The sequence below is a fragment of the Eremothecium sinecaudum genome, chromosome III (assembly GCF_001548555.1).
Source record: "Eremothecium sinecaudum strain ATCC 58844 chromosome III, complete sequence".
Classification (NCBI taxonomy): domain Eukaryota; kingdom Fungi; phylum Ascomycota; class Saccharomycetes; order Saccharomycetales; family Saccharomycetaceae; genus Eremothecium; species Eremothecium sinecaudum.
In genome coordinates this window covers 1,118,014-1,139,540 of record NC_030894.1, presented here as the reverse complement: position 1 = coordinate 1,139,540, position 21,527 = coordinate 1,118,014, and the positions used below count along the sequence as shown (strand labels likewise).

The following is a 21,527-nucleotide window of genomic DNA, read 5'->3' as shown; positions in this document are numbered from 1 at the left end:
CCTTGAAAGGCGAATATATTGTGTATTGCTTACACCTAGAAGGGTTTTTGAGCAGTTTAGTTAAAATTATATTACATTTTTCCCCATTACGCTATAATTGCTGTGGTGTCTGTTACTAAATAACGAGTGGTGCGAAATATACATATAGTTTGTTGCGTTTTAACGTTTGAGCAGTGGTTAGTAGAGACAGTTTTATGTGGTGATGATTACAGTATGTGTGTTTGCTGTTTGTTTATTATTGGTCGTCTAATAATAGGGCGAACGATCTGGTTCAACAATACTAACGATAAACGGAACAGCACCTTAAGAACTTCTGGCGAAGAAAACCTAAGAATCAGAATTGCCAAAAGGGCAGTGAAAATGCCGGGCCGTACCCTTGGAAGGCTTTATCTTCGACTACGGACGGGAAACAGCATGGTGGGACACCGGAGAAGTTAACTACAGATCTTCCGCTGGCGCACGGCAATTTACAGGGTTCTAAGAACCAAGGTGATGTAGACGAGGAAGAATCTGGTGATAGGAAGTCCTCTGAGTCCTTGAAGCCTCCGGTAAAGGAGAAGTATGAGGAAGACGTTTCAGAGCAGAGAAGTGGAGAGAAGCAAAGTGAAGGCGAAGATGAAGATGAAGAGGATGAAGAGCCAGAGGAAGATTTCCCAGCTCAGAAGGAGATTACTGGGTACAAACTCATTAGCAAAATTGGCGAAGGAGCCTTCTCCGAGGTCTACAGAGCGTTACCCCTTAAACACGTGCTGGGCTCTTCCAAATCCCGATACAAGCAAGTTGCCATAAAGATAATTCACAAGCAAAAGCTATCTTCGACCGACAGATCCAAAGGTAACGACTCAGGTGTCAAGGTTGCCACTAGGGAGCAGGTGTTGAAGGAAGTTTCTATTCACAAGATGGTCTCGTCTGGAAAACACATTGTAACGTTCATTGAGTTTCAGGAAACAGAATTCCTCTACTGTATCGTCCAAGAACTCCTTGTGGGAGGCGAGATTTTTGGTGAAATTGTCAAGTTCACGTACTTTTCTGAGGACCTCTCAAGGCACGTCATTAAGCAACTCGCTCTTGCAGTAAAGCACATGCACACTCTCGGCGTTGTCCATCGTGACATAAAGCCTGAAAATCTTCTATTTGAACCCATAGAACTGATCCCCAGTCCACATCCCAAGTTGCGCAAATCTGATGATCCCAAAGCCAAGCTCGACGAGGGAGTTTTCCGTCCAAATATCGGCGGCGGGGGTATTGGTGTCGTCAAACTCGCAGACTTCGGCCTCTCAAAGCAAATCTTCTCTTCGAATACTAAGACGCCCTGCGGAACCGTCGGATACACCGCTCCGGAAGTGGTGAAGGACGAGCGCTACTCCACGAAGGTAGATATGTGGGGAATTGGCTGCGTCCTCTACACCATGCTCTGTGGTTTCCCTCCCTTCTACGACAAGCAAATCGACGTGCTCACAGAACTCATCTCCCGGGGTCAGTATACCTTCCTGGAACCCTGGTGGGACGAAATTAGTAACGGTGCAAAGAATGCCGTCCGAAAACTCCTCGAAGTTAACCCAAATAACCGTTATGACATCGATGAATTCCTCAACGATCCCTGGCTAAACGCCACGAACTCATCCCAAGACTTCCCCCATCCAACTCCTCGCTCCTCTCACACCCGCAAGCCATACAAGAAGGACTCTGCTCTTCTTTATTCTCCGGCAGCTGTCGTAATGCGTGACGCGTTTGACGTTTCTAATGCCGTACAGCGTAAAGAAGAGGCGAAGCGGCACACTCCGGGTGGCCACGCACTAGGAGCGCTACACGAATCCGATGAAGATACAGCCAAATCTACGCTCAACAACCTCGAGCAAGAGGCATTCAATCTATGCCTCGACAATAGCACCATAATCCAGCGTCGCCACCGCAAGAATAACTTATCGCCCTTCGGCGGCTAATCCGCTCTTCCCCGTTATCCCGGGTCACGTGTATACTATTTGTGGAAACTTCAAATGTCATGCCGTACGAAGAACGTTTCTTTTCATAACCCCAGGCAAAGAGGTTACAATATATAACATTTCAAGAAAAAAATTTTCACTCATCTCATCTCTTAACCTTTACTTTCTACTTCTTTTTGTTTGTTTTCTCTTGTTAATCTGTCGAAGACTTCAACGCAAGATACAGCTCAGAACTAACATGTCAGATTCTGACCAATCCATAAAAGTTCTAGGTGAATTGCTCGAAAAGTTGTCAGTTGCCACTGCTGAAAACAGAGAGGCTACTGCAACTGAAATTGCATCCTTCTTGAACGGTAACATCATCGAGCATGATGTTCCAGAAGAGTTCTTCAAGAACTTGAAGAAGGCTGTTGGTGATAAAAAAACTGCCGCAGCAGCTTTAGAGGCTATTGCTCACATCGCAAATGAGTCTAACTTGTCTCCATCAGTTGAACCATACATTGTTGACATGGTTCCTGATATCTGCGGTAAGTGTGGTGATAAGGATAAAGACATCCAAGCTATTGCATCTAAGACTTTGTTGGCTATAACAAAGGCTATTGATGCTGTGGCTGTAAAGGTTATTTTGCCTCACATGACAAATGCTCTAAACAGCACTAGTAAGTGGCAAGAAAAGGTTTCTATTTTGGCTGCTATCTCTTCTTTGGTCGAGTCCTGCAAAACTCAAGTTGCCTTAAGAATGCCTGAGTTGATCCCAGCGCTATCCGAGGCTATGTGGGATACTAAGAAGGAAGTCAAGCAGGCGGCTACTGCCACCATGACTAAGTCCACTGAAACTGTTGAAAACAAGGATATCGAGCGTTTCATTCCAAAGTTGATCGAATGTATCGCTGATCCTAAGGAAGTTCCAGAAACCGTGCACTTGTTGGGTGCTACTACTTTCGTTACTGAAGTTACTCCAGCTACCTTATCTATTATGGTTCCATTGTTGAACAGAGGTTTGGCTGAGAGAGAAACATCTATCAAGCGTAAGGCTGCCGTTATTATTGACAACATGTGTAAGTTGGTCGAAGACCCACAAGTTGTTGCTCCTTTCTTGGAGAAGTTGTTGCCTGGTTTGAAGAACAACTTTGCTACTATTGCTGACCCAGAAGCCCGTGAAGTTACTTTGAGGGGTTTGAAGACCTTGAGACGTGTCGGTAACGTTAGCGAAGACGATGTCTTGCCAGAGGTTTCTCACGCCGGTGATGTTGCTACCACCAGAGCCGTGTTCGATGAGTTGACCAAGGACAAGACCATCGAGCCAAGATTTGCTCCAGTTGTTGAATACATTGCTGGTATTGCTGGTGAATTGATCGATGAAAGAATCATTGACCAACAAGCTTGGTTCACTCATGTTACCCCTTACATGACTGTCTTCATGCACGAGAGAGAAGCTAAGGACATCATCGACGAGTTCAGAAAGAGAGCCGTTGACAACATTCCAGTTGGTCCAAACTTTGACGACGAGGAAGACGAAGGTGAGGACTTGTGTAACTGTGAGTTCTCTTTGGCCTACGGTGCTAAGATCTTGTTGAACAAGACCCAATTGAGATTGAAGAGAAGCAGAATATATGGTTTGTGTGGTCCTAACGGTGCTGGTAAGTCTACCTTGATGAGAGCTATTGCTAACGGTCAAGTCGATGGTTTCCCAACCCAAGAAGAATGTAGAACTGTCTACGTCGAGCACGATATTGACGGTACTCAAGCTGATACCTCTGTTCTTGACTTCGTTTATCAAGGTGACGTTGGTACTAAGGAGGTCATTACTGAGAAGTTGAGAGAATTCGGTTTCTCCGACGAAATGATTGCTATGCCAATTATGTCCTTGTCTGGTGGTTGGAAGATGAAGTTGGCTTTGGCCAGAGCTGTGTTGAAGAACGCAGACATCTTGTTGTTGGATGAACCAACCAACCATTTGGACACTGTTAACGTTGCTTGGTTAGTCAACTACTTGAAGACCTGTGGTATTACTTCTATCGTTGTTTCTCACGACTCTGGTTTCTTGGACAACGTCTGTCAATACATTATCCACTACGAAGGTTTGAAGTTGAGAAAGTACAAGGGTAACTTGTCCGAATTCGTCAAAAAGTGCCCAAGTGCTAAGTCTTACTACGAATTGGGTGCATCTGAATTGGAATTCAGATTCCCAGAGCCAGGTTACTTGGAAGGTGTTAAGACCAAGCAAAAGGCTATCGTCAAGGTCTCTAACATGAGTTTCCAGTACCCAGGTACTTCTAAGCCACAAATCTCCGGAATTAACTTCCAGTGTTCTTTGTCCTCCAGAATTGCAGTTATTGGTCCAAACGGTGCTGGTAAGTCTACTTTGATCAACGTCTTGACCGGTGAACTATTGCCAACTGAAGGTGAAGTCTACACCCACGAGAACTGTAGAATTGCTTACATTAAACAACACGCTTTTGCACATATTGAAAGCCATTTGGACAAAACTCCATCCGAATATATCCAATGGAGATTCCAAACTGGTGAAGATAGAGAAACTATGGACAGAGCTAACAGACAGATCAACGAGGATGACACTCAATCTATGAACAAGATCTTCAAGATTGATGGTACTCCAAGAAGAATCGCTGGTATTCACTCCAGAAGAAAGTTCAAGAACACTTACGAGTACGAATGTTCTTTCATGTTGGGTGAAAACCTTGGTATGAAGTCCGAGAGATGGGTCCCAATGATGTCTGTTGACAACGCTTGGTTGCCAAGAGGTGAATTGATCGAATCCCACGCTAAGATGGTTGCTGAAGTCGACATGAAGGAAGCTTTGGCTTCCGGTCAATTCAGACCTTTGACCAGAAAGGAAATCGAAGAGCACTGTAGTATGTTGGGTTTGGATGCTGAATTGGTCTCCCACTCCAGAATTAGAGGTTTGTCCGGTGGTCAAAAGGTCAAGTTGGTCTTGGCTGCTTGTACCTGGCAAAGACCTCACTTGATTGTCTTGGATGAACCTACCAACTATTTGGACAGAGACTCTTTGGGTGCTTTGTCCAAGGCTTTGAAGGCTTTCGAAGGTGGTGTCATCATCATTACCCACTCTGCTGAGTTCACTAAGAACTTGACCGAAGAAGTCTGGGCCGTCAAGGACGGTTTGATGACTCCATCCGGTCACAACTGGGTCAGCGGTCAAGGTTCTGGTCCAAGAATCGAGAAGAAGGAAGATGAAGAAGACAAGTTCGATGCTATGGGTAACAAGATTTCTGGTGGTAAGAAGAAGAAGAAGCTATCATCTGCTGAATTGAGAAAGAAGAAGAAGGAGAGAATGAAGAAGAAGAAGGAGTTGGGTGACGCATATGTTTCGTCTGACGACGAGTTGTAAGTGCGATGCACACAACCTCAGGTATAAAGTCTTGGTTTTCTTTTCAATTATGTATTGTATATTGTGTAATTTATTTATATACATGTCGTAATAGAATGTTCTAATTTTTTAATTGGCTTGTTTTAATATTTAATTAGGTAATTGGCACTGACACTCTTATTAATTCGTGCCAATATTGACGATAAACGTCTATAAGGTGAACTTTGGATCATACGACTGGCCTGTCTGACGATATTGACAGATCTTGATATTAGTTGATACCTCTTTGACGACGTTTTGGTCTCTCTACATATTAAAACCAAGCTATCCACAAAAGAATTTACGATTAAAGAAACCAAAAGCAGTGGACACATTATGAAGATCTTTACGTTAATTGTCCCATTACTTTCAATAGCCAATGCTATATCTGATGTGTATAGCCCTCATGATGTGAAATGTCCTGATGAACCTCTAATAAGGGATGCTAATGTATTTGACGCTATGATAATACCTTTACTACTTTAGCGAGTATGAACACCTACTAACACGCCTAACAGAAAGGATTGAGCTCACAGGAGGCTACATATGTGAGGAATCATCATTATCTAACGCAGAACCATTTGGTGAAGTTTCTACAGAAAGTTAATATCCCGGAATTTAATATGAATGAATTCCTTCGACTAAGTTCCAACAGTCCAGCGAATATGGCTACCGCTGTTTCCGGAGGAGGGTATCGGTCAATGTTAACAAGCTCTGGATTTCTCCTAGGCATGCAGAATTACGGATTATTCGACGTCTCAAGTTATATCGCAAGTATTTCTGGCGGTAGTTGGACCGTAATGAAGCTCTTACTAACGAACTTCAACATTTCAGAGCTCCAAAAGTGGAATATTGGAAGTAGCTTGTTGGAAGGTGTGCCGAACTTTGAGTTCCAGAATAGGGAAATTATCCAGCAGCTTGATGCCGCCGCCAGCAGACAGGAGGTTTTTATGGACGATGCATTTTACAATGAGTTAAAAGAACACGCAACAGTATGGAAGAGAAAGCTTGATGAGAGCAATTTTGACTCGTCCGTAATGGACGTACGTGAAGGTCTCGATTCCATCTATAAATCGTCGTCTAAACTGGATAAACGGTCTTTAGAGACCCTACTAAAATTCACAGAAACGCTTGGTGATGTCTTTAAAGGCAACAATGACACCAACACGGGCACGCATGACAAGAAGCTAGAAGACATCATCGGGTCCTTCTCAAGCTTCAGAAAAGTCCTTGGATTCTACATCAATTTGCATTCAGAAGTCCGGCCTAAAAAGATTATGGGGTTCCCTGTCTCATTCACCGACTACTGGGGCCGAGCATTATGGAAGAAAATATACAATAAATCTGCTAGCAGTTCTATGTCAAAACTCTTTGAGCAGAGTGAGAGTGTTAAGAAATTCAGTGCTCCAGTGCCAATCATAATTGCAAATTGCAAGAATGAAGAGCAGCGCAACATAGTGTTTGAATTCACTCCATTCGAATTTGGGTCTTGGAACAAGCTACTAAAGCTGTTTGTAAAACTACGCTACCTAGGTTCCAAAATTGTAAAGGGTACTGCCCAGTCATGCGTCGAAGGATTTGACGATATCGGCTTTATTACAGCAACCTCATCGTCGCTTTTCAATAACGTGCTTATTTATGCTTGGCAACTCGCAGCAGACTCTTCTCAGGAAACGGTGAAGGCCATTAGGGCGTTGTTCTCGACCTTTGGAGTTAATCTTAAGAACAGAGGCACAAATGGAACCTCGTTTGGTACAAGATCTGATTTTGCATTGTTCCAGCCAAACCCATTCCTACATTATGTTGGTGTGGATTCCCCACTTACCAGAACCGACAAGCTTTACTTGGTGGACGGCGGTGAGGACGGCGAAAACATTCCCCTTCGTCCGTTCTTACAGCCTGAAAGGAATATAGATGTCATCTTTGCACTAGATTCAAGCTCTGGAAAGCAAAATTACCCCACAGGTTCAATCCTACGCAACCTTTATGAAAACATCCATCATTATGATGAATCTGCTACTATTCTTGGCCCCAACGGCAATCCGCTAAATGTGGACTTAATGCCATATATCCCCCGCCCCGAAGAATTTAAATCTCTAAGACTCTTAGAACATCCCGTCGCCTTCGGCTGCTACCCCTCAAGTTACTCGCCAAGGAATTCGTCCGTGTCTCGGCCGGCTGGTAAGCTTCCTCCAATTATATTCTACCACTCGAACAAGAACCTAACATACAACTCAAACACATCCACCTTCAAACTCAGTTATTCCCTAAAGGAGGTCAGCGGTATGCTAAGTAATGGATGGGAGATATTCATAAACAAGAAAGATACCTCATACTTACAGTGTGTTGGATGCATTATTATAAAAAGAATATATGATAACACTGACACTACCAATGCCTTACCACTAACTTGTCAAAGATGTTACAAAAAATACTGCTACAACTAACCATAGTACATTACAGCAATGCTGTCCTATTCATAGCCCTCTCACCCGTTCATATTGTCAATTCTTCTTTGCATGTCTATGAAGTTATTATTAGAAATTTATATAAAATAGTACTGTATTTCTGCACATAAACCGTTTAATCTCTAACCAGTATGTAAGGTCTACTATTTAAGAGCTCTAGGTGCTCCAAGCATCTTTTAAAGGCCATCTTCTGGTTATACCAGACCTTCTGTCTGCTGGTTAAATTTAGTAAGATTGCTTGAGATCTTCGCCGTTCCTTTCATATTCTTCCAAGAATATAACAATAAAAAAAACAATGTGTTATTACGTATGTAATCAAGCTACTGACATAATAAGTAATACAAGAATAACTGGATCGGAAAGTTTACTTATTAGTGGTTTAAGGGGTTGTAGTAGCGTGGTTATCCAAGGTTTGGAGCTGAAGGTTTCTTTGTCGGTAGCATTATGGTTCATGTGCAAAATGTTAGAAACAATGGAATAGGTGGGAATAACGGCCATACAAATCCACAATTACGACAAATATTTGAACTTATATATAATGGAAGGGCTGTTGGCACGGTGACATTGCGGCAAGACCTTCCGAGACATGGTTCAATTGATCCTAATAATGTTGTTTGTACTCTTTTGGAACTGTATCAGTCAATACCATGCGATATTCCTCTTATTAAGACCCACTCTATCGCAGGCTGGGTATTTTTAAACGAGGTAGAGCCTGGGAACTTGATTGTGTGGGGTAGGAATGATATGCATCTTTTGGTTGATCCAATGGATATCTCTGCTCCTCAGGAGCAAGGAGCGTTGTTGGGCGGCGTCGGGTATAGTCAATGGGCAGAGTTGGAGGAGGTGGCGGGGGTGGGAGAAAATATAGAACGCAGTGGGAATCCGCATTCAACAAATCATATGGGAGATTTAGGAGGGCATGGGCTAATTTCGCATGTTGGCCAGCACCGTAGTGATGGGATTTTTACTCTTACAAGGTTTGATTCCGCGCCGCCTAGTATAATTGAGTTTCAGACCCCAGAACATACTAAGGATTATATACAGAGGGTTTACGCGTTCCAGCAGCATATAGGTATTGTCTGCCTCAAGACGAAGGATTATAAGGGCAAAGTTACGAGAATTGACTTTGGGTGTGAATTCTATGGCACACGAGCGGGTAAGAATATGACTCCTTCCGAGTCGTCTCCCGGAAGTGGAACCACTACCGGAGATTCTGATGAGCATCGCAGAAGGTCAACGCATCATCTTGGTAGTGGGACACGAAGATGCCCATTTTTCATCAGGTACAGATACCGGTCCTCCAAAGATAACTACTATCTCGATGAGGGATGCTCCACTCTCATCCACGACCATGAATGTGTTGATGTTTGGAACTACAACACTAACAAACGCTTGTTGATCAAGGAATACAAGAAACAACTCGTACAACTTATGATGTCGGGAGAAAACATTTCATCTGGAGATATAATTGGAATTTTAGTAAGTGAAGCTAGCAAGGACGATCTCTACAAGGGCTACTTCTCCAGTAATACAAGAAAAAAAGAATTTGCTAAAGCTATGAGGAAGAATTGCGAATACTTTCGGCGCTCATTCTTAGATAAAAGGAGCTACGATTATCAAATCTCCTGATCGAATAAAAAGGGCATTTTACTGTGTGCTGGTTCCTCGCAGACTACCCAACATGTCCATGGCCTTCATCATGACTATAACCTATATATTCATGCATGCATATATAGACTTATAATATAGGAAACAGTATACAAATTTGCAGGTGGATTGAAAAGTTACGAAAATTAATTAAAACAAGGTCAGCAAATCAGCACAAAGTTTCATTCTCCGATGATCACAGACATCAGCTTAAGCGGTTATATGGTATTATATATTGCGTATACTCCTTATAATACTCTGCCTGTATCTGTTACCCTACGTTTCTTACGTCAACTTTCACCACATGAACTTTAAAAGTTCTCCATTTATAGAAATCATCAGCTTTTTAGCAATATCACCGAATTCCAAAGCACACCATGAAATTAACTAAAGTCGCAGCTTGTTGTGCGCTTTGGGTTGCCGGTGTATGGTCAGCCCCAAACGCTATACCTGGTTCAGACATTCAAACAGAGCATGAAAGACCACCTGAGGGTAAGTCATGGGAAGAATGGCATATGGAACATGAGCATCAAATGAAGGAGTACGATGCTGAGACATTCTTCGACTTACATGATTTGAATAAGAAGGGTTACTTCGATAGCAACGATATATTGTCTATGTATGGGCTAGCTCGTAGCGAGGTCGTCGGAGCGGGAGATGGCATGGGGTCACATGACAATAGCGAGGCTGTAGATAAATCACTAGGTGACCGTGTAGTGAAGTTTATTATGGACTTTCTAGATGTTGATAGTAATAATAGGATTACCAAGCAAGAATTTTTAGAATATGCTAAGGGTGGGAAGAAATTCCCTGATTTAGGAGTAGGTGTTGGGCATCATTCGGACTTTGAAGAAGAGTATGAAATCCACCATTGGAACAAATTTCACAAGGACAGTGATAGTGACGTCAAAAATGTTCACAAGGAAGATGTAGAGCATGAATTACTTCATCATGAGCACGAGATCGAGCATGAAGAAGCTGAAAGCATGGGCGCGACACAGGGCACAGTCCTCACCGATGATGTATTGGAGAGTAGAATCGCTCACGAACGTATCCCAAACAAATATTTTGCAGGAATTAGGTAGTTTTATTTTATTAAGTATTGATTATTCATAATATTCTCTTTCCATTAAATTGCAAACATTAACATCAACAGAAGAACGTTTTGAAGCGATAAGTAGAACCACACTTAAATCTTAGACAAAATTTGTGATAATTCGGTGTTCTCAAAAACCTCACCTTCCACATTATGAAACCTTATACCCTTCCGCTCTAAAACCTTTTGTTCTATTTGAATTTGGCCTCCCTTGGTGCACACGATATCCGTAATATAAGCCGTAGCAGGCCACCTCATGTGATCCATTTTACCCATTGATTTCTTGTATCTTGTTGCAGCCACCTCCATGGCCTCAATCATCATATTTACATATCTTAATCCCGAGATACCAAACGTTTCACGGTCATACGTACTGTTTATAAGCAAAACTTTCTTCATCTTGGTTTCTACAATGACCTCAGCCACATTTCCAAGTATTACCATGGGCATCAAGCTAGTTATTAGTGAACCAACAGAATACACTAGCATGTCGCATTTCTTCAAATGCTGGATTACTCTTGAGTTGGCAGAAGGGAAAATTTCCTCACCATAGGGATTGATGTAGAATACCCGCTGCACGGGTGCTGACAAAGGCTGCTCGTCTAGCATTTTTTCAAAATATAGTTGCGATGTTTTCAAATCCGGATGAATGTAGAATGGCGTTGCGTCCTCTTCTTCTTCTTCCAGAATATACGAGGTTGACAAGGGGCTAATGTTATTCCACCGAGGACTTTTTTCTCCGCAATTGTTTAACTGTGTGGGATATCTCGAGCTGGATACCGATGGATGCGAGATCTGAGACTGGCCTGTGATAACCATACCATTCTCTAACAAAGCAGATATGTGATACATGTGATTAGAGTTTATACACGGGATCACTGTAATCGACTTGTCACTCCGTCCTATGCGAAGCATTAACTCAATTGCAGCATCCAAAGACCCAAGGAATAATCTTGCACCAGTCAAGAATAGGTTTCCAATTGAGGCCTTTGCAAACTGAAACGGTTTGGAGATCTTGCTTCGCTTCAATAATTCAGATTGTATATGTGCCAAAAATGGTCTAATACACTCTCGTAGAGGGGCTGGCACACCGGCCCAGAGTTTGTGGCCTCCTTCTACCACGTCAGTCCACTCCGCTTTAGCAGCCTTGCTATCATCTGGAAGACGATAAGAGAGAACCTGAACGACATGCTGATCGTCTATGACCCTCACAATACGAGACCGTATGTCTCCAATTGCTGGGCCACCAATAACTCTCAGGATCTCTGACGTCGACCCACCGTTATCAGAAATAGGTAGCACGTACGCCACCCTGCCGCCGAGTTCATTAAAACAGGGTACCAAATAGTTTGCTGCCGTACCACCTCCAAAAACTACAACGTTCATAATTTCAAGGTTCTTTAGGATTAGTGTATATTCAAATCTTTATTATACTTAGATAATAACAAATATGAGCCGCTGATCCCAAACAAAGTTGACTATTTTCGCCCGCAACTTTTAAGTAAACCAAGAGTTTCCTATCCCGTTGTCCTGACCAAATACCTTGCTGAGCTAGCTCAATAACCAATTTCGGCTACACGGTTCCTAAACAGTTTTGGACCCTATTTTTGAGTAGATCATTGTTGATCGGTGCACCTTGTTTTAACCTTCTATTTTAAAAAGTTGCATTCTGATTTTGAGTATCGCCTAAATCATTACATACGGTCATAGTTTACGTCGAAGTTATTCGACGGAATATTACTGATTATATCAGAACCCTTCTTTCCGTAATAAACAAGTCTCCCTTTCTCCGCTAGTATATAAGTAATCCCTGCTTGCTTCATCCGGTTCCAGCAGTAATTACCGCACATAGTAAGTGAAGATTAGAATTAGAAATGACTAAGGCAGTTATATTTAGTGACTTTGATGGTACCATCACTACCAAAGACTCCAACGACTTCCTAGCAGATAAGTACGGGTTTGGCGGCGAAAAGCGTCACGAGCTGTTCGCAGGGGTTCTTGAGGGTAATAAGTCTTTTCGTGATGCCTTTGGTGAGATGTTAAATAGCATCTCAGCACCTTTAGATAAATGCATTGAAACACTGGTAGAAACCATCGAACTCGATCCAGGGTTTAAGGAAATGTATGAGTGGGCTCATTTCGAAGGAATTCCTATAATCATTGTCAGTAGCGGTATGAAACCGCTAATCGAAGCGATACTCAAGCACCACTTGGATCCTAAAGCAGTTGCTAACATCGACTTAGTTGCGAATGACGTACATGTAGAAGAGGATGGGTCATGGAAAATCGTGTTTCGTGATAAATCTCCTGAAGGCCACGACAAGTCCAAGACAATTTCCCATTATAAAGCGAGGTTTGCCAACCAGGAGCAGCCTCCCATGTACTTCTATTGCGGGGACGGCGTCAGCGACCTTAGCGCAGCCCGGGAGTGCGATTTATTGTTCGCCAAGGAAGGGAAGGACTTAATCAAGTACTGTGACAAGGAAAACGTACCCTACCACGTATTCAGTTCTTTCGACGACATCCTAAAAGTAACAAAGCTAGTGATAGAAGAAAAGCATGATATTAGAGAATTCATCGACAAGGCTAGTAGTTCCTGATTGCGCTGTTTCTACGGTGCAATGATTGTCGTGATCTGTTGGTCACGTCACGATATACATATCACCCCGGACTTTACTGCTAGTACGCCGAGTAGTAGGCTGTTGATTCTTATAAACGAGAAGTTAGTTTAAATCTACGGTTATTAATCATTAATTCATCGACTAACCATACTGTAAATAACCCTTCTAAACCTTAATCGACTAATTATTACATTAAGTACTTGTACAATGTTGGCAAAGTACGGCATAACAATCAGTAGACAAGCACATAAGACGAAAACAATAGAATGTACTAGAAATCCTTATTGTAGAACAAAGAACTGAGATATCGGTCTAATAAGGGCGCAATACCGCGTCTTTTTGGTCGAAAGTGATTAGGCAAATCTTAAAAGCACATCCCCTGTTGTGTGACCTTATTCTAAACGCCAATAATGACTATCCCCCAACAACCTGACTTTTCAAATAACATGATTTGGAATTTATTCGTCGTTTGTTGGTCTATACCGGAATAAGGGTGAAACCCCAGAGTCTATAGGAACTACTCCAATAAAAAGTTACATAAATATTATTATTAATCATAATTAGCGGATGATACTCATAATATCCAAGGTAAGTAAATCAATATCTAGTGTTTATATAAATATTTAGTTAAATGGCTGTAATACGGTGGAACCACTTGCAGTTATAAAAGCTAATTGTTTTCAAACACATTGCAGAGAATTATAATTAATACGTTGAAGTGAAACTACAAAGAATAGGCAACCATGAGTCAGGCTAATATTAAAAAGATCAATGTGGTGAACCCCATTGTGGAGATGGATGGTGATGAACAAACCCGTATTATTTGGGATTTAATAAAGAAACAGTTGATCAACCCATACTTGAATGTTGATTTAAAGTACTACGATCTTTCTATTCAAAACCGTGATGCTACTGATGACAAAGTGACCTTTGAGTCAGCGGAAGCTACGTTGAAGTACGGAGTGGCGGTAAAGTGTGCCACTATTACTCCGGACGAGGCTCGTGTGAAGGAGTTTGGTTTGAAGCAAATGTGGAAGTCTCCTAACGGTACTATAAGAAATATTCTAGGTGGAACTGTTTTCCGTGAGCCCATAGTGATTCCCAGGATCCCAAGACTAGTTCCTGGTTGGGAAGAACCGATTATAATTGGAAGGCACGCCTTTGGTGACCAGTACAAGGCCACTGACGTTGTAATTCCGGGAGAAGGAACGTTGAAACTTGTCTTCGAAAGCAAAGACGGTGACAAGTCAAAGAATTTGGATCTTGAAGTCTTTGAGTTTCCTGCTACGGGCGGTGTGGCTCTATCTATGTATAATACAATTGAGTCGATCACTGGTTTTGCTAAGTCGAGTTTTGAGCTTGCTCTGGCCCGTAAGATGCCGCTGTACTCCACAACCAAGAATACGATTTTGAAGAAGTACGATGGCCAGTTTAAAGATATCTTTGAGGGTATGTACGACAAGGAGTACAAGGAAAAGTTCACGGCAGCTGGAATTTGGTATGAGCATAGGCTGATTGACGACATGGTGGCACAAATGTTAAAATCAAAGGGTGGCTTTGTCATTGCAATGAAGAATTATGACGGAGACGTTCAATCCGACATTGTAGCCCAAGGATTTGGCTCCCTAGGTCTCATGACTTCGGTGTTGGTGACTCCAGATGGAAAGGTCTTCGAGAGCGAGGCCGCCCATGGTACCGTTACAAGACATTTCAGGCAACACCAGCAGGGCAAGGAGACTTCCACGAACTCAATTGCATCAATATTTGCCTGGACTCGTGGTATAATCCAAAGAGGCAAGCTAGACAATACGCCTGAAGTCGTGAAGTTTGGCGAACTGTTGGAGGAATCTACAGTTAACACAGTACAACTAGATGGTATCATGACCAAGGACTTGGCATTGATCCTTGGTAAAACTGATAGAGAAAGTTACGTCACTACAGAAGGCTTCATTGAAGCAGTCGCTAAGAGACTAGCTGATGGATATCAGCGCCTTACGAGTTCCTAAAATCGCTTGCAAATTATAAAAAGAGATGTCCCACACTAACGATCCAATGTTCCTACTAGCCATGATAAAATGCATATTCATTTTAGGTTAAACTCTAGGGTACAATGCCATTATTTATCTGACTATTATTTATCTAATATAGGTACAATTTGATCCCGGAGGTTTACGAGAGTGATACGTCCATACTTTACTAAGCAAAAAGGCCGGTTTTTGCATCTGAATAACTTTAGTAAAACAATGTCCACTACAGCGTTCCCTTACTTGTCTCCAGAATTCCGCCTGATGACCCGTCATAAGTATGTCATCGTAACAGACGTCACCTGACTGCAACTGCAAGATTTACAGTAAATTGTATTGCCCGTCTACATAATGACGCGAAGAAATGCAGGAGCCATAAAACAACTATCAAGTGACAAAGGTCACGGATCCTACGAACAATTTATCCCCGCAATCACAAAGTTAATACAATTCAATTATCATTTGTTCGGGAGACGAACTTCTTCTCTTTGTTATGTTAGCGTTTAAACAAGCATATATCACAACAAGCGCAAGTGGTTTAGTGGTAAAATCCAACTTTGCCATAGTTGGGCCCCCGGTTCGATTCCGGGCTTGCGCATATTTTTCTTTTTGCGCTATCTTTAAATAACTCCAACGTATATGTATAAAGTGTATTTTATCAAGTTATAATGCAGTAGCCTGCATTTTCTACTTTTTCTGTGAGATCAGTTACTCTTTTATCCTTATATCGTTGGTACCTTAGCGTTATATTACCGACACGGCTACTTCTTCATTGCGAAAAACCAATAGCGAACTTTCTTAACGTGAGTCAACTCGATTGTTCCTCGTATTTTGTGAAGAAATAATTATTTAAACCGTGTACTTGATTCTTCAGGTCTCAACTGAACCGTAATTCTTCTATCATTCGACAATGATGTTGGGGTCAAATCTAAAGCCATTAATTTCACGTTGGGCATCAATTCGGTGTAGTTCCTCGAGCACTTCCGCATTAGTCTACAAACAACTTCACAGGAGAAGTATTAAGAACAGTATTCCAATACTTCAGACTCCTGATTGGTCTGTTAATACAGCTGTTTCTTCGATTTTGTATGAGACTCCGGAACCTCTCAAGCAACCCAAGAAGCAGTGCGTATTGAACTGTTTAGTTCAGAACGAGCCTGGTGTTCTATCTAGGATATCAGGTACTTTGGCAGCCAAGGGATTCAATATTGATTCCCTGGTCGTCTCTAATACCGATGTGAAGGACCTTAGTAGAATGACGATTGTGCTGCAGGGCCAGAACGCTGTCGTTGAGCAGGCCAGAAGACAAATAGAAGATATGGTCCCTGTATACGCAGTGCTTGACTACACCAACACGGAAATAATTATGCGTGAACTACTGCTGACTAGAGTGTCACTCTTAGGTGCGGAGTATTTTGAAGAGTTGGTGCACCGTCACAAGAAGCTTACTGAAGATGTGGATAACGTAACTAGCGAAGAGCTTCAAGGTAAGGAATTTCATCCATCGAACCTTCCTCTCTCTGAAGTATTAAGATTGAAACACCAGCATTTGGATGCTATCACTAGTTTGGCAAACAACTTTGGAGGTAGAGTTGTGGACATTTCTGAATTGAGTTGTGTTGTTGAACTCTCAGCCAAGCCATCTCGTATATCAGCCTTCTTGAAACTTATCAAGCCTTACGGTCTTTTGGAAGTCGCAAGAACAGGTATGATGGCTTTGCCAAGGGCTCCTGTTGATTTGGATGATCAGCCAGACACTGTGGATCACAGCGATGAAAGCGATGCTGTTGATGTAACCCAATTGCCGCCCGGCTAAAGAGCATCTAATGCAATAAATACAACAAATAGTTTATGTTATAAAACACATTATTATATATATATGTGAAATTTTGGTTGACATGAGCCTCCCGCTATTTACAGGCTACATTCTCCCAACTAAAGCTTGGAGAAATATGCGTCTTTAGATCTTATCACCACATCCACACTCCGTTTCTCGTAGTTGTACCGCCTTAGAGTGTGTGTATTCTTACCCTCCTTAGGAGCCAAAGCCATAGTTTCCGGTAGTACCTGCTTTAGGTATTGTCTACGCATGAGCACTTCTTGGGAAAGTGACAAGTACTTCGAGGCATCGGCTAGAATATTTAGAGCATCATTCTTGAACGACTTAGAGGATCTATCTAAAGCGCCAAGCTGCTCAATAGCCTTTTTCTTCCATGCGAGCTTTTCTTCCTCACTGATAAACCTTGTCAAGACCAGTTTGTTGTCAAATGATGTAGACTTATTCAGGTGTTCAACAGTCGTCTTCAGAAGCTGAAGCTTCTCATCTGCACATCCTAATAGCTTCAATTCCTGCTCTAGGAAATACAGACTATTGAATTGTGCATCCGAAACCTCAAACCCATTTTTTAATGCTGACCTAACTCTCAAGAGATATTTTTTGGCAAAATCTAGTGCTTCGCCCTCCAGTACAATTTGCAGTTCTGAATTCAATATACGCTCAAATTCATTCATTAGCTCCTGACGACGTTGCTCACGGGCTTGTTGCGCCTCTAAAACCTTGTCTTTCATTAAAAATGTCTTCCTTGGCAAAGCAGCTTCTTCCTTAGCTGCTTCCACAGGGTCGGTAAGCATATACCTGCCAAACCGACGCATACGCTGGTCAAAATGTGGAGTTGGTAGCCTCACATTTGGCGCTAGAGCCACCCCGATAAACTTTCTTTTTGGATGGAATGGATCCATATAGTATCTCACAAACCCTGGTTCCAAAGCAAAAATAGTATGATCTTTACCTATCCCAACATTTTCCCCTGGATAAAACTTTGTACCACGCTGTCTCATGATAATTTGACCTGTAGAAACAGCTTCTCCTTCAGATTTCTTTGGACCTAACCTTCTACCGGCCGAATCTTTCATAGAGGTTCTAGATCCCGCAGCTCGCTTTGTTGCAGTACGCACCTGAATAAATGGGCTTAAATGTAGCTGCCATTTCGTCACCTGGTTCCATAACGACATATTTCACGGCTACACTACTCTGAACCCGCTTAAAATGCCTAATCTTTCGAATATTGCACTTATACTGTCCTTTAATTGAGGATGAAGCTATATAATATCATTAAACGCCTAAGAAAATTTTTAAATCACGGTTTACGTTGATTATTGTTACAGTACAATTAAATACAACAGCGGCTAAGGCTAAAGAAGAGCTTTTAGTAAAGGTTGTAAACGGACTACTGGTGCATTTTATAGATCTTAAGCCATTGGTAGCGTAGTTTAAGCGATATAGGTAGCTTTTATTTGTCTTTTGATAATTTATCGTTATTGGTTATTTACAGCGTAATTAAAAACTTAAAACCGCTATACAACAGAACGCCCGCCACCGGTAAATAGATCTCGTCAATGGACGCTGAGGCGATAAGAATTACGTTATAAGGGCTAGAGAGCTGAGATGAGTAGTCAATGGGATGTTATTTTGTCCTCATTGCAGGACATTTACACATGGAACGAAAAGATGAGTTTTGATGATAAGGAGGTTGAACGGCAAGCAAAGTTTACTGAAATGAGCGCAGAGGAACTACAAAATGAGCTAATGGCATTTCAAGAGCATCGAGAAAACTTGAACTTTGCCCGTAAGCACATCAGCAATATTCAAGAAGCTCTGGATGAGTTGCTAAAATACATTGCAACACACCCAGAAGCAGTTACAGTATCTAACGCTCCCGAACTATCAAGGGTAGGTAAATCTTATTGGGCAAGTAACTACAATCCGAATGAGCCTATCTACCTTGGTTCTGAGGTTGCGTATAAGCCTAGGAGAACTGGTGCAGAGGGAGAGTGGTTCCAGTGTGAAGTGACAAAAATATCTGCAGACGGGACCAAATTTGAGGTTCGCGACCCTGAACCAGACGAATTTGGGCAGTCTGGTGGGACGTTCAAGTGTAACTGGAAAGAGCTGTTGTTGATTCCTCCACGGAACTCCACCAGGCAGCAGACGCCAAACTATCCCAGTAGCACAAAAGTTCTTGCGCGCTATCCTGAAACCACGACATTCTACCCTGCCATGGTCATCGGCAATAAGAGAGACGGTACATGCAGGCTGCGATTCGATGGAGAGGAAGAGGCCGGAAAAGAAACTGAAGTTGATCGACGCTTTGTACTGCCTTTTCCGGCCGCCCGCAGACCATAAATAGGACATATTAAGGGCGCTGCGTCGCCCCTGGTGTCCAGCAGGATATCATACGAACATTTGCAGAGGTTTAAACGCCATTCAAGGGTTACAAGATTGAATTTTATACAATCGTTGATCATGATGTAAGTACGATGATGCAATGAAGCTTTCAATTCTGCCAGCAAAAAGATTCACAGGATGGGGTCAAAAAAAAATTCGCTGCACGTTAACTAACTAGGATAATAAAGCTTCATTATTTATAAAGGAGGTTTATTTTAGTGACTATATCAGCGAACTATGGACTATACTGTAAGTTAGAACGTTTTTTGGTCATATCGGATGGGTATCTGTTTTTTGTGTTCACACACAATTCCTTCGTTCCAATAATGGCATGTGATTAGCTACCTTCGGTATTAGGCTTGGTATTTGCTGGGGTGTTTTACTGTGGAAGGTATTTGGCTTTCAGTTTTGGTAAACAACTATTGCTTAATACACAAAGTTTTTTGCTGCGAGTGAGGGGCTAAGTAATAATGTTTCATGTTCTTGAAGGTGGAGACTGGTCGTCAATTCCAGCGACTTAAGTCTTTGATGTCCATACTGCTTGCTTGGCATGATTTATATGTGGCTTAAATACTAACGTAGCGAAACTCTAGGCAAGAGGTCGTTCAAGATCCAGGTCTCCTCCCCGTCGCTATTACGGTGAAGATCGTGAAGGTAATGGCTATGACAGACAGCGCGGCGGATATGGCGAATTTCACGATAGCAGTAGAAGGTATAAGCGTGAAGACCACCGTAGAGGGGGTTCACGTCGTGAGTATGGTTACTATCGTGGTACCGACCGTTTCTCCGATAGGAGAAGTAGACCACCCAATAGATTTGTTGATCGATACCAAGACCACTCTAGTAGGAGTGAGTTTGGACCTAAGTTGGATAGGACTCTAGACTCCAGCTACGACGAAAAAGTCAACAGGAATTACTCGAACAGCATATTTATTGGTAACCTTACATACAATACTACTCCTGAGGACCTAAAGCAGTTCTTCGGAGAAGTGGGGCATGTGGTTCGTGCGGATATCATAACTTCTCGTGGTCATCATAGAGGTATGGGTACGGTTGAGTATACCAATTCTGGTGCTGTAGACGAAGCTATCCGTAGGTATAATGGCTGTAACTTCATGGATAGGGAGATTTTTGTTCGCCAAGACAACCCGCCACCTTCTATGGAGCGCCGCGAGAGACGTGCAGCCCCCGTGCCAAGACGTACCCATCATGGTGGATATGAGATATTTGTAGCAAATTTACCATACTCCATCAATTGGCAGGCATTGAAGGATATGTTCAAGCAATGTAGTCAAGTCATACATGCAGATGTCTCTGTACACGCAGACGGCTATTCTAGAGGTTTTGGTACAGTATACGTTTCAACAAAAGAAGACCAGATAGCTGCTATTAAGAAATGGAATGGATATGAGATGGAGGGAAGGATATTGGAAGTCAGAGAAGGTAAAGGCACCGATGCAGCAGCTGCACCAGGTCGCGGAGGAGATTATGCTCCTTATGGTGCTTCCTCTTATGGACAAGGTAGAGACCAGTCTTATTATGACCGCGAAACCACGAAGGTTATTGATAACCAGCAAGAAGCTTCATACAAATCATCATCGTCCACAAAGGTTGATGATGCTGACTTTACTGCAAAGGCTGCGCCAGGTGGTCAACATAACAATATCATTTATTGTGAAAACATGCCCCATGCCACCGCGGAGTCCGATTTGTATGATCTCTTTGAGACAATTGGGAAAGTAGTTAGAGCTGAGTTGAAGCTAGATAGTGAAGGACAACCTACCGGAGATTCAGTCTGTGAATTTGAGGATGCCGGTGATGCCAAAGAATGTATCGAAAGACTAGATAACTACCATTATGGTGGATGTGATCTAAAAATTTCTTATGCAAAGTACGATTGATTTAATACCATTTTTTTTATGTTTTTAATACTTCTTATGTGTCATTCGCCTTTCGCTTTTCGCCTTTCGCTGTTCGCTTTGAACTATCATTTGTTTATACACAATGGAATGATAATTTTGCAGGAGGAATGAGATTGGTATGAACGAAGTAAAGCCAACCGCGATCACAAATACCTGTATCTTCTTATTATCGAGCGCTATTACTGTATTT

General features: G+C 42.2%; 12 protein-coding genes and 1 non-coding gene across 13 annotated transcripts; 11 read left to right on the top strand and 2 right to left on the bottom strand.

The window, feature by feature from the left end:
- Positions 1-202: 202 nt before the first annotated feature.
- Positions 203-1,943, top strand: RCK2 (serine/threonine protein kinase RCK2; the record flags this gene model as incomplete). Its single annotated transcript, XM_018131076.1, has 2 exons — positions 203-211; positions 300-1,943. The coding sequence occupies 2 exons, from the start codon at positions 203-205 to the stop codon at positions 1,941-1,943; spliced, it is 1,653 nt and encodes a 550-aa protein (XP_017987036.1).
- A 238-nt stretch (positions 1,944-2,181) lies between these two features.
- On the top strand, positions 2,182-5,316 carry AW171_hschr31909 (HCL112Cp; the record flags this gene model as incomplete). The annotated part of the gene is made up of 1 exon (XM_018131077.1): positions 2,182-5,316. One exon carries the CDS (start codon positions 2,182-2,184, stop codon positions 5,314-5,316), a length of 3,135 nt encoding a protein of 1,044 aa, XP_017987035.1.
- Positions 5,317-5,321: 5 nt separating this feature from the next.
- SPO1 (putative carboxylic ester hydrolase) lies at positions 5,322-7,781 on the top strand (the record flags this gene model as incomplete). The annotated part of the gene is made up of 2 exons (XM_018131078.1): positions 5,322-5,372; positions 5,853-7,781. The coding sequence occupies 2 exons, from the start codon at positions 5,322-5,324 to the stop codon at positions 7,779-7,781; spliced, it is 1,980 nt and encodes a 659-aa protein (XP_017987034.1).
- Positions 7,782-8,246: 465 nt separating this feature from the next.
- On the top strand, positions 8,247-9,431 carry AW171_hschr31907 (HCL114Cp; the record flags this gene model as incomplete). The annotated part of the gene is made up of 1 exon (XM_018131079.1): positions 8,247-9,431. The coding sequence occupies one exon, from the start codon at positions 8,247-8,249 to the stop codon at positions 9,429-9,431; it is 1,185 nt and encodes a 394-aa protein (XP_017987033.1).
- Positions 9,432-9,826: 395 nt separating this feature from the next.
- SSP120 (nucleobindin SSP120) lies at positions 9,827-10,534 on the top strand (the record flags this gene model as incomplete). The annotated part of the gene is made up of 1 exon (XM_018131080.1): positions 9,827-10,534. One exon carries the CDS (start codon positions 9,827-9,829, stop codon positions 10,532-10,534), a length of 708 nt encoding a protein of 235 aa, XP_017987032.1.
- A 104-nt stretch (positions 10,535-10,638) lies between these two features.
- Positions 10,639-11,931, bottom strand: AW171_hschr31905 (uncharacterized protein; the record flags this gene model as incomplete). The annotated part of the gene is made up of 1 exon (XM_018131081.1): positions 10,639-11,931. One exon carries the CDS (start codon positions 11,929-11,931, stop codon positions 10,639-10,641), a length of 1,293 nt encoding a protein of 430 aa, XP_017987031.1.
- A 488-nt stretch (positions 11,932-12,419) lies between these two features.
- PYP1 (putative phosphoric monoester hydrolase) lies at positions 12,420-13,145 on the top strand (the record flags this gene model as incomplete). The annotated part of the gene is made up of 1 exon (XM_018131082.1): positions 12,420-13,145. One exon carries the CDS (start codon positions 12,420-12,422, stop codon positions 13,143-13,145), a length of 726 nt encoding a protein of 241 aa, XP_017987030.1.
- Positions 13,146-13,909: 764 nt separating this feature from the next.
- On the top strand, positions 13,910-15,172 carry IDP3 (isocitrate dehydrogenase (NADP(+)) IDP3; the record flags this gene model as incomplete). The annotated part of the gene is made up of 1 exon (XM_018131083.1): positions 13,910-15,172. The coding sequence occupies one exon, from the start codon at positions 13,910-13,912 to the stop codon at positions 15,170-15,172; it is 1,263 nt and encodes a 420-aa protein (XP_017987029.1).
- A 545-nt stretch (positions 15,173-15,717) lies between these two features.
- AW171_hschr31902 lies at positions 15,718-15,788 on the top strand. The gene has a single exon. It is a non-coding gene; the product is annotated as a tRNA-Gly (tRNA).
- Positions 15,789-16,100: 312 nt separating this feature from the next.
- Positions 16,101-17,006, top strand: ILV6 (acetolactate synthase regulatory subunit; the record flags this gene model as incomplete). The annotated part of the gene is made up of 1 exon (XM_018131084.1): positions 16,101-17,006. One exon carries the CDS (start codon positions 16,101-16,103, stop codon positions 17,004-17,006), a length of 906 nt encoding a protein of 301 aa, XP_017987028.1.
- A 119-nt stretch (positions 17,007-17,125) lies between these two features.
- MRP7 (mitochondrial 54S ribosomal protein bL27m) lies at positions 17,126-18,202 on the bottom strand (the record flags this gene model as incomplete). Its single annotated transcript, XM_018131085.1, has 1 exon — positions 17,126-18,202. One exon carries the CDS (start codon positions 18,200-18,202, stop codon positions 17,126-17,128), a length of 1,077 nt encoding a protein of 358 aa, XP_017987027.1.
- Positions 18,203-18,635: 433 nt separating this feature from the next.
- On the top strand, positions 18,636-19,373 carry SGF29 (Sgf29p; the record flags this gene model as incomplete). The annotated part of the gene is made up of 1 exon (XM_018131086.1): positions 18,636-19,373. One exon carries the CDS (start codon positions 18,636-18,638, stop codon positions 19,371-19,373), a length of 738 nt encoding a protein of 245 aa, XP_017987026.1.
- A 279-nt stretch (positions 19,374-19,652) lies between these two features.
- HRB1 (mRNA-binding protein) lies at positions 19,653-21,316 on the top strand (the record flags this gene model as incomplete). Its single annotated transcript, XM_018131087.1, has 2 exons — positions 19,653-19,664; positions 20,009-21,316. 2 exons carry the CDS (start codon positions 19,653-19,655, stop codon positions 21,314-21,316), a joined length of 1,320 nt encoding a protein of 439 aa, XP_017987025.1.
- Positions 21,317-21,527: the final 211 nt, after the last annotated feature.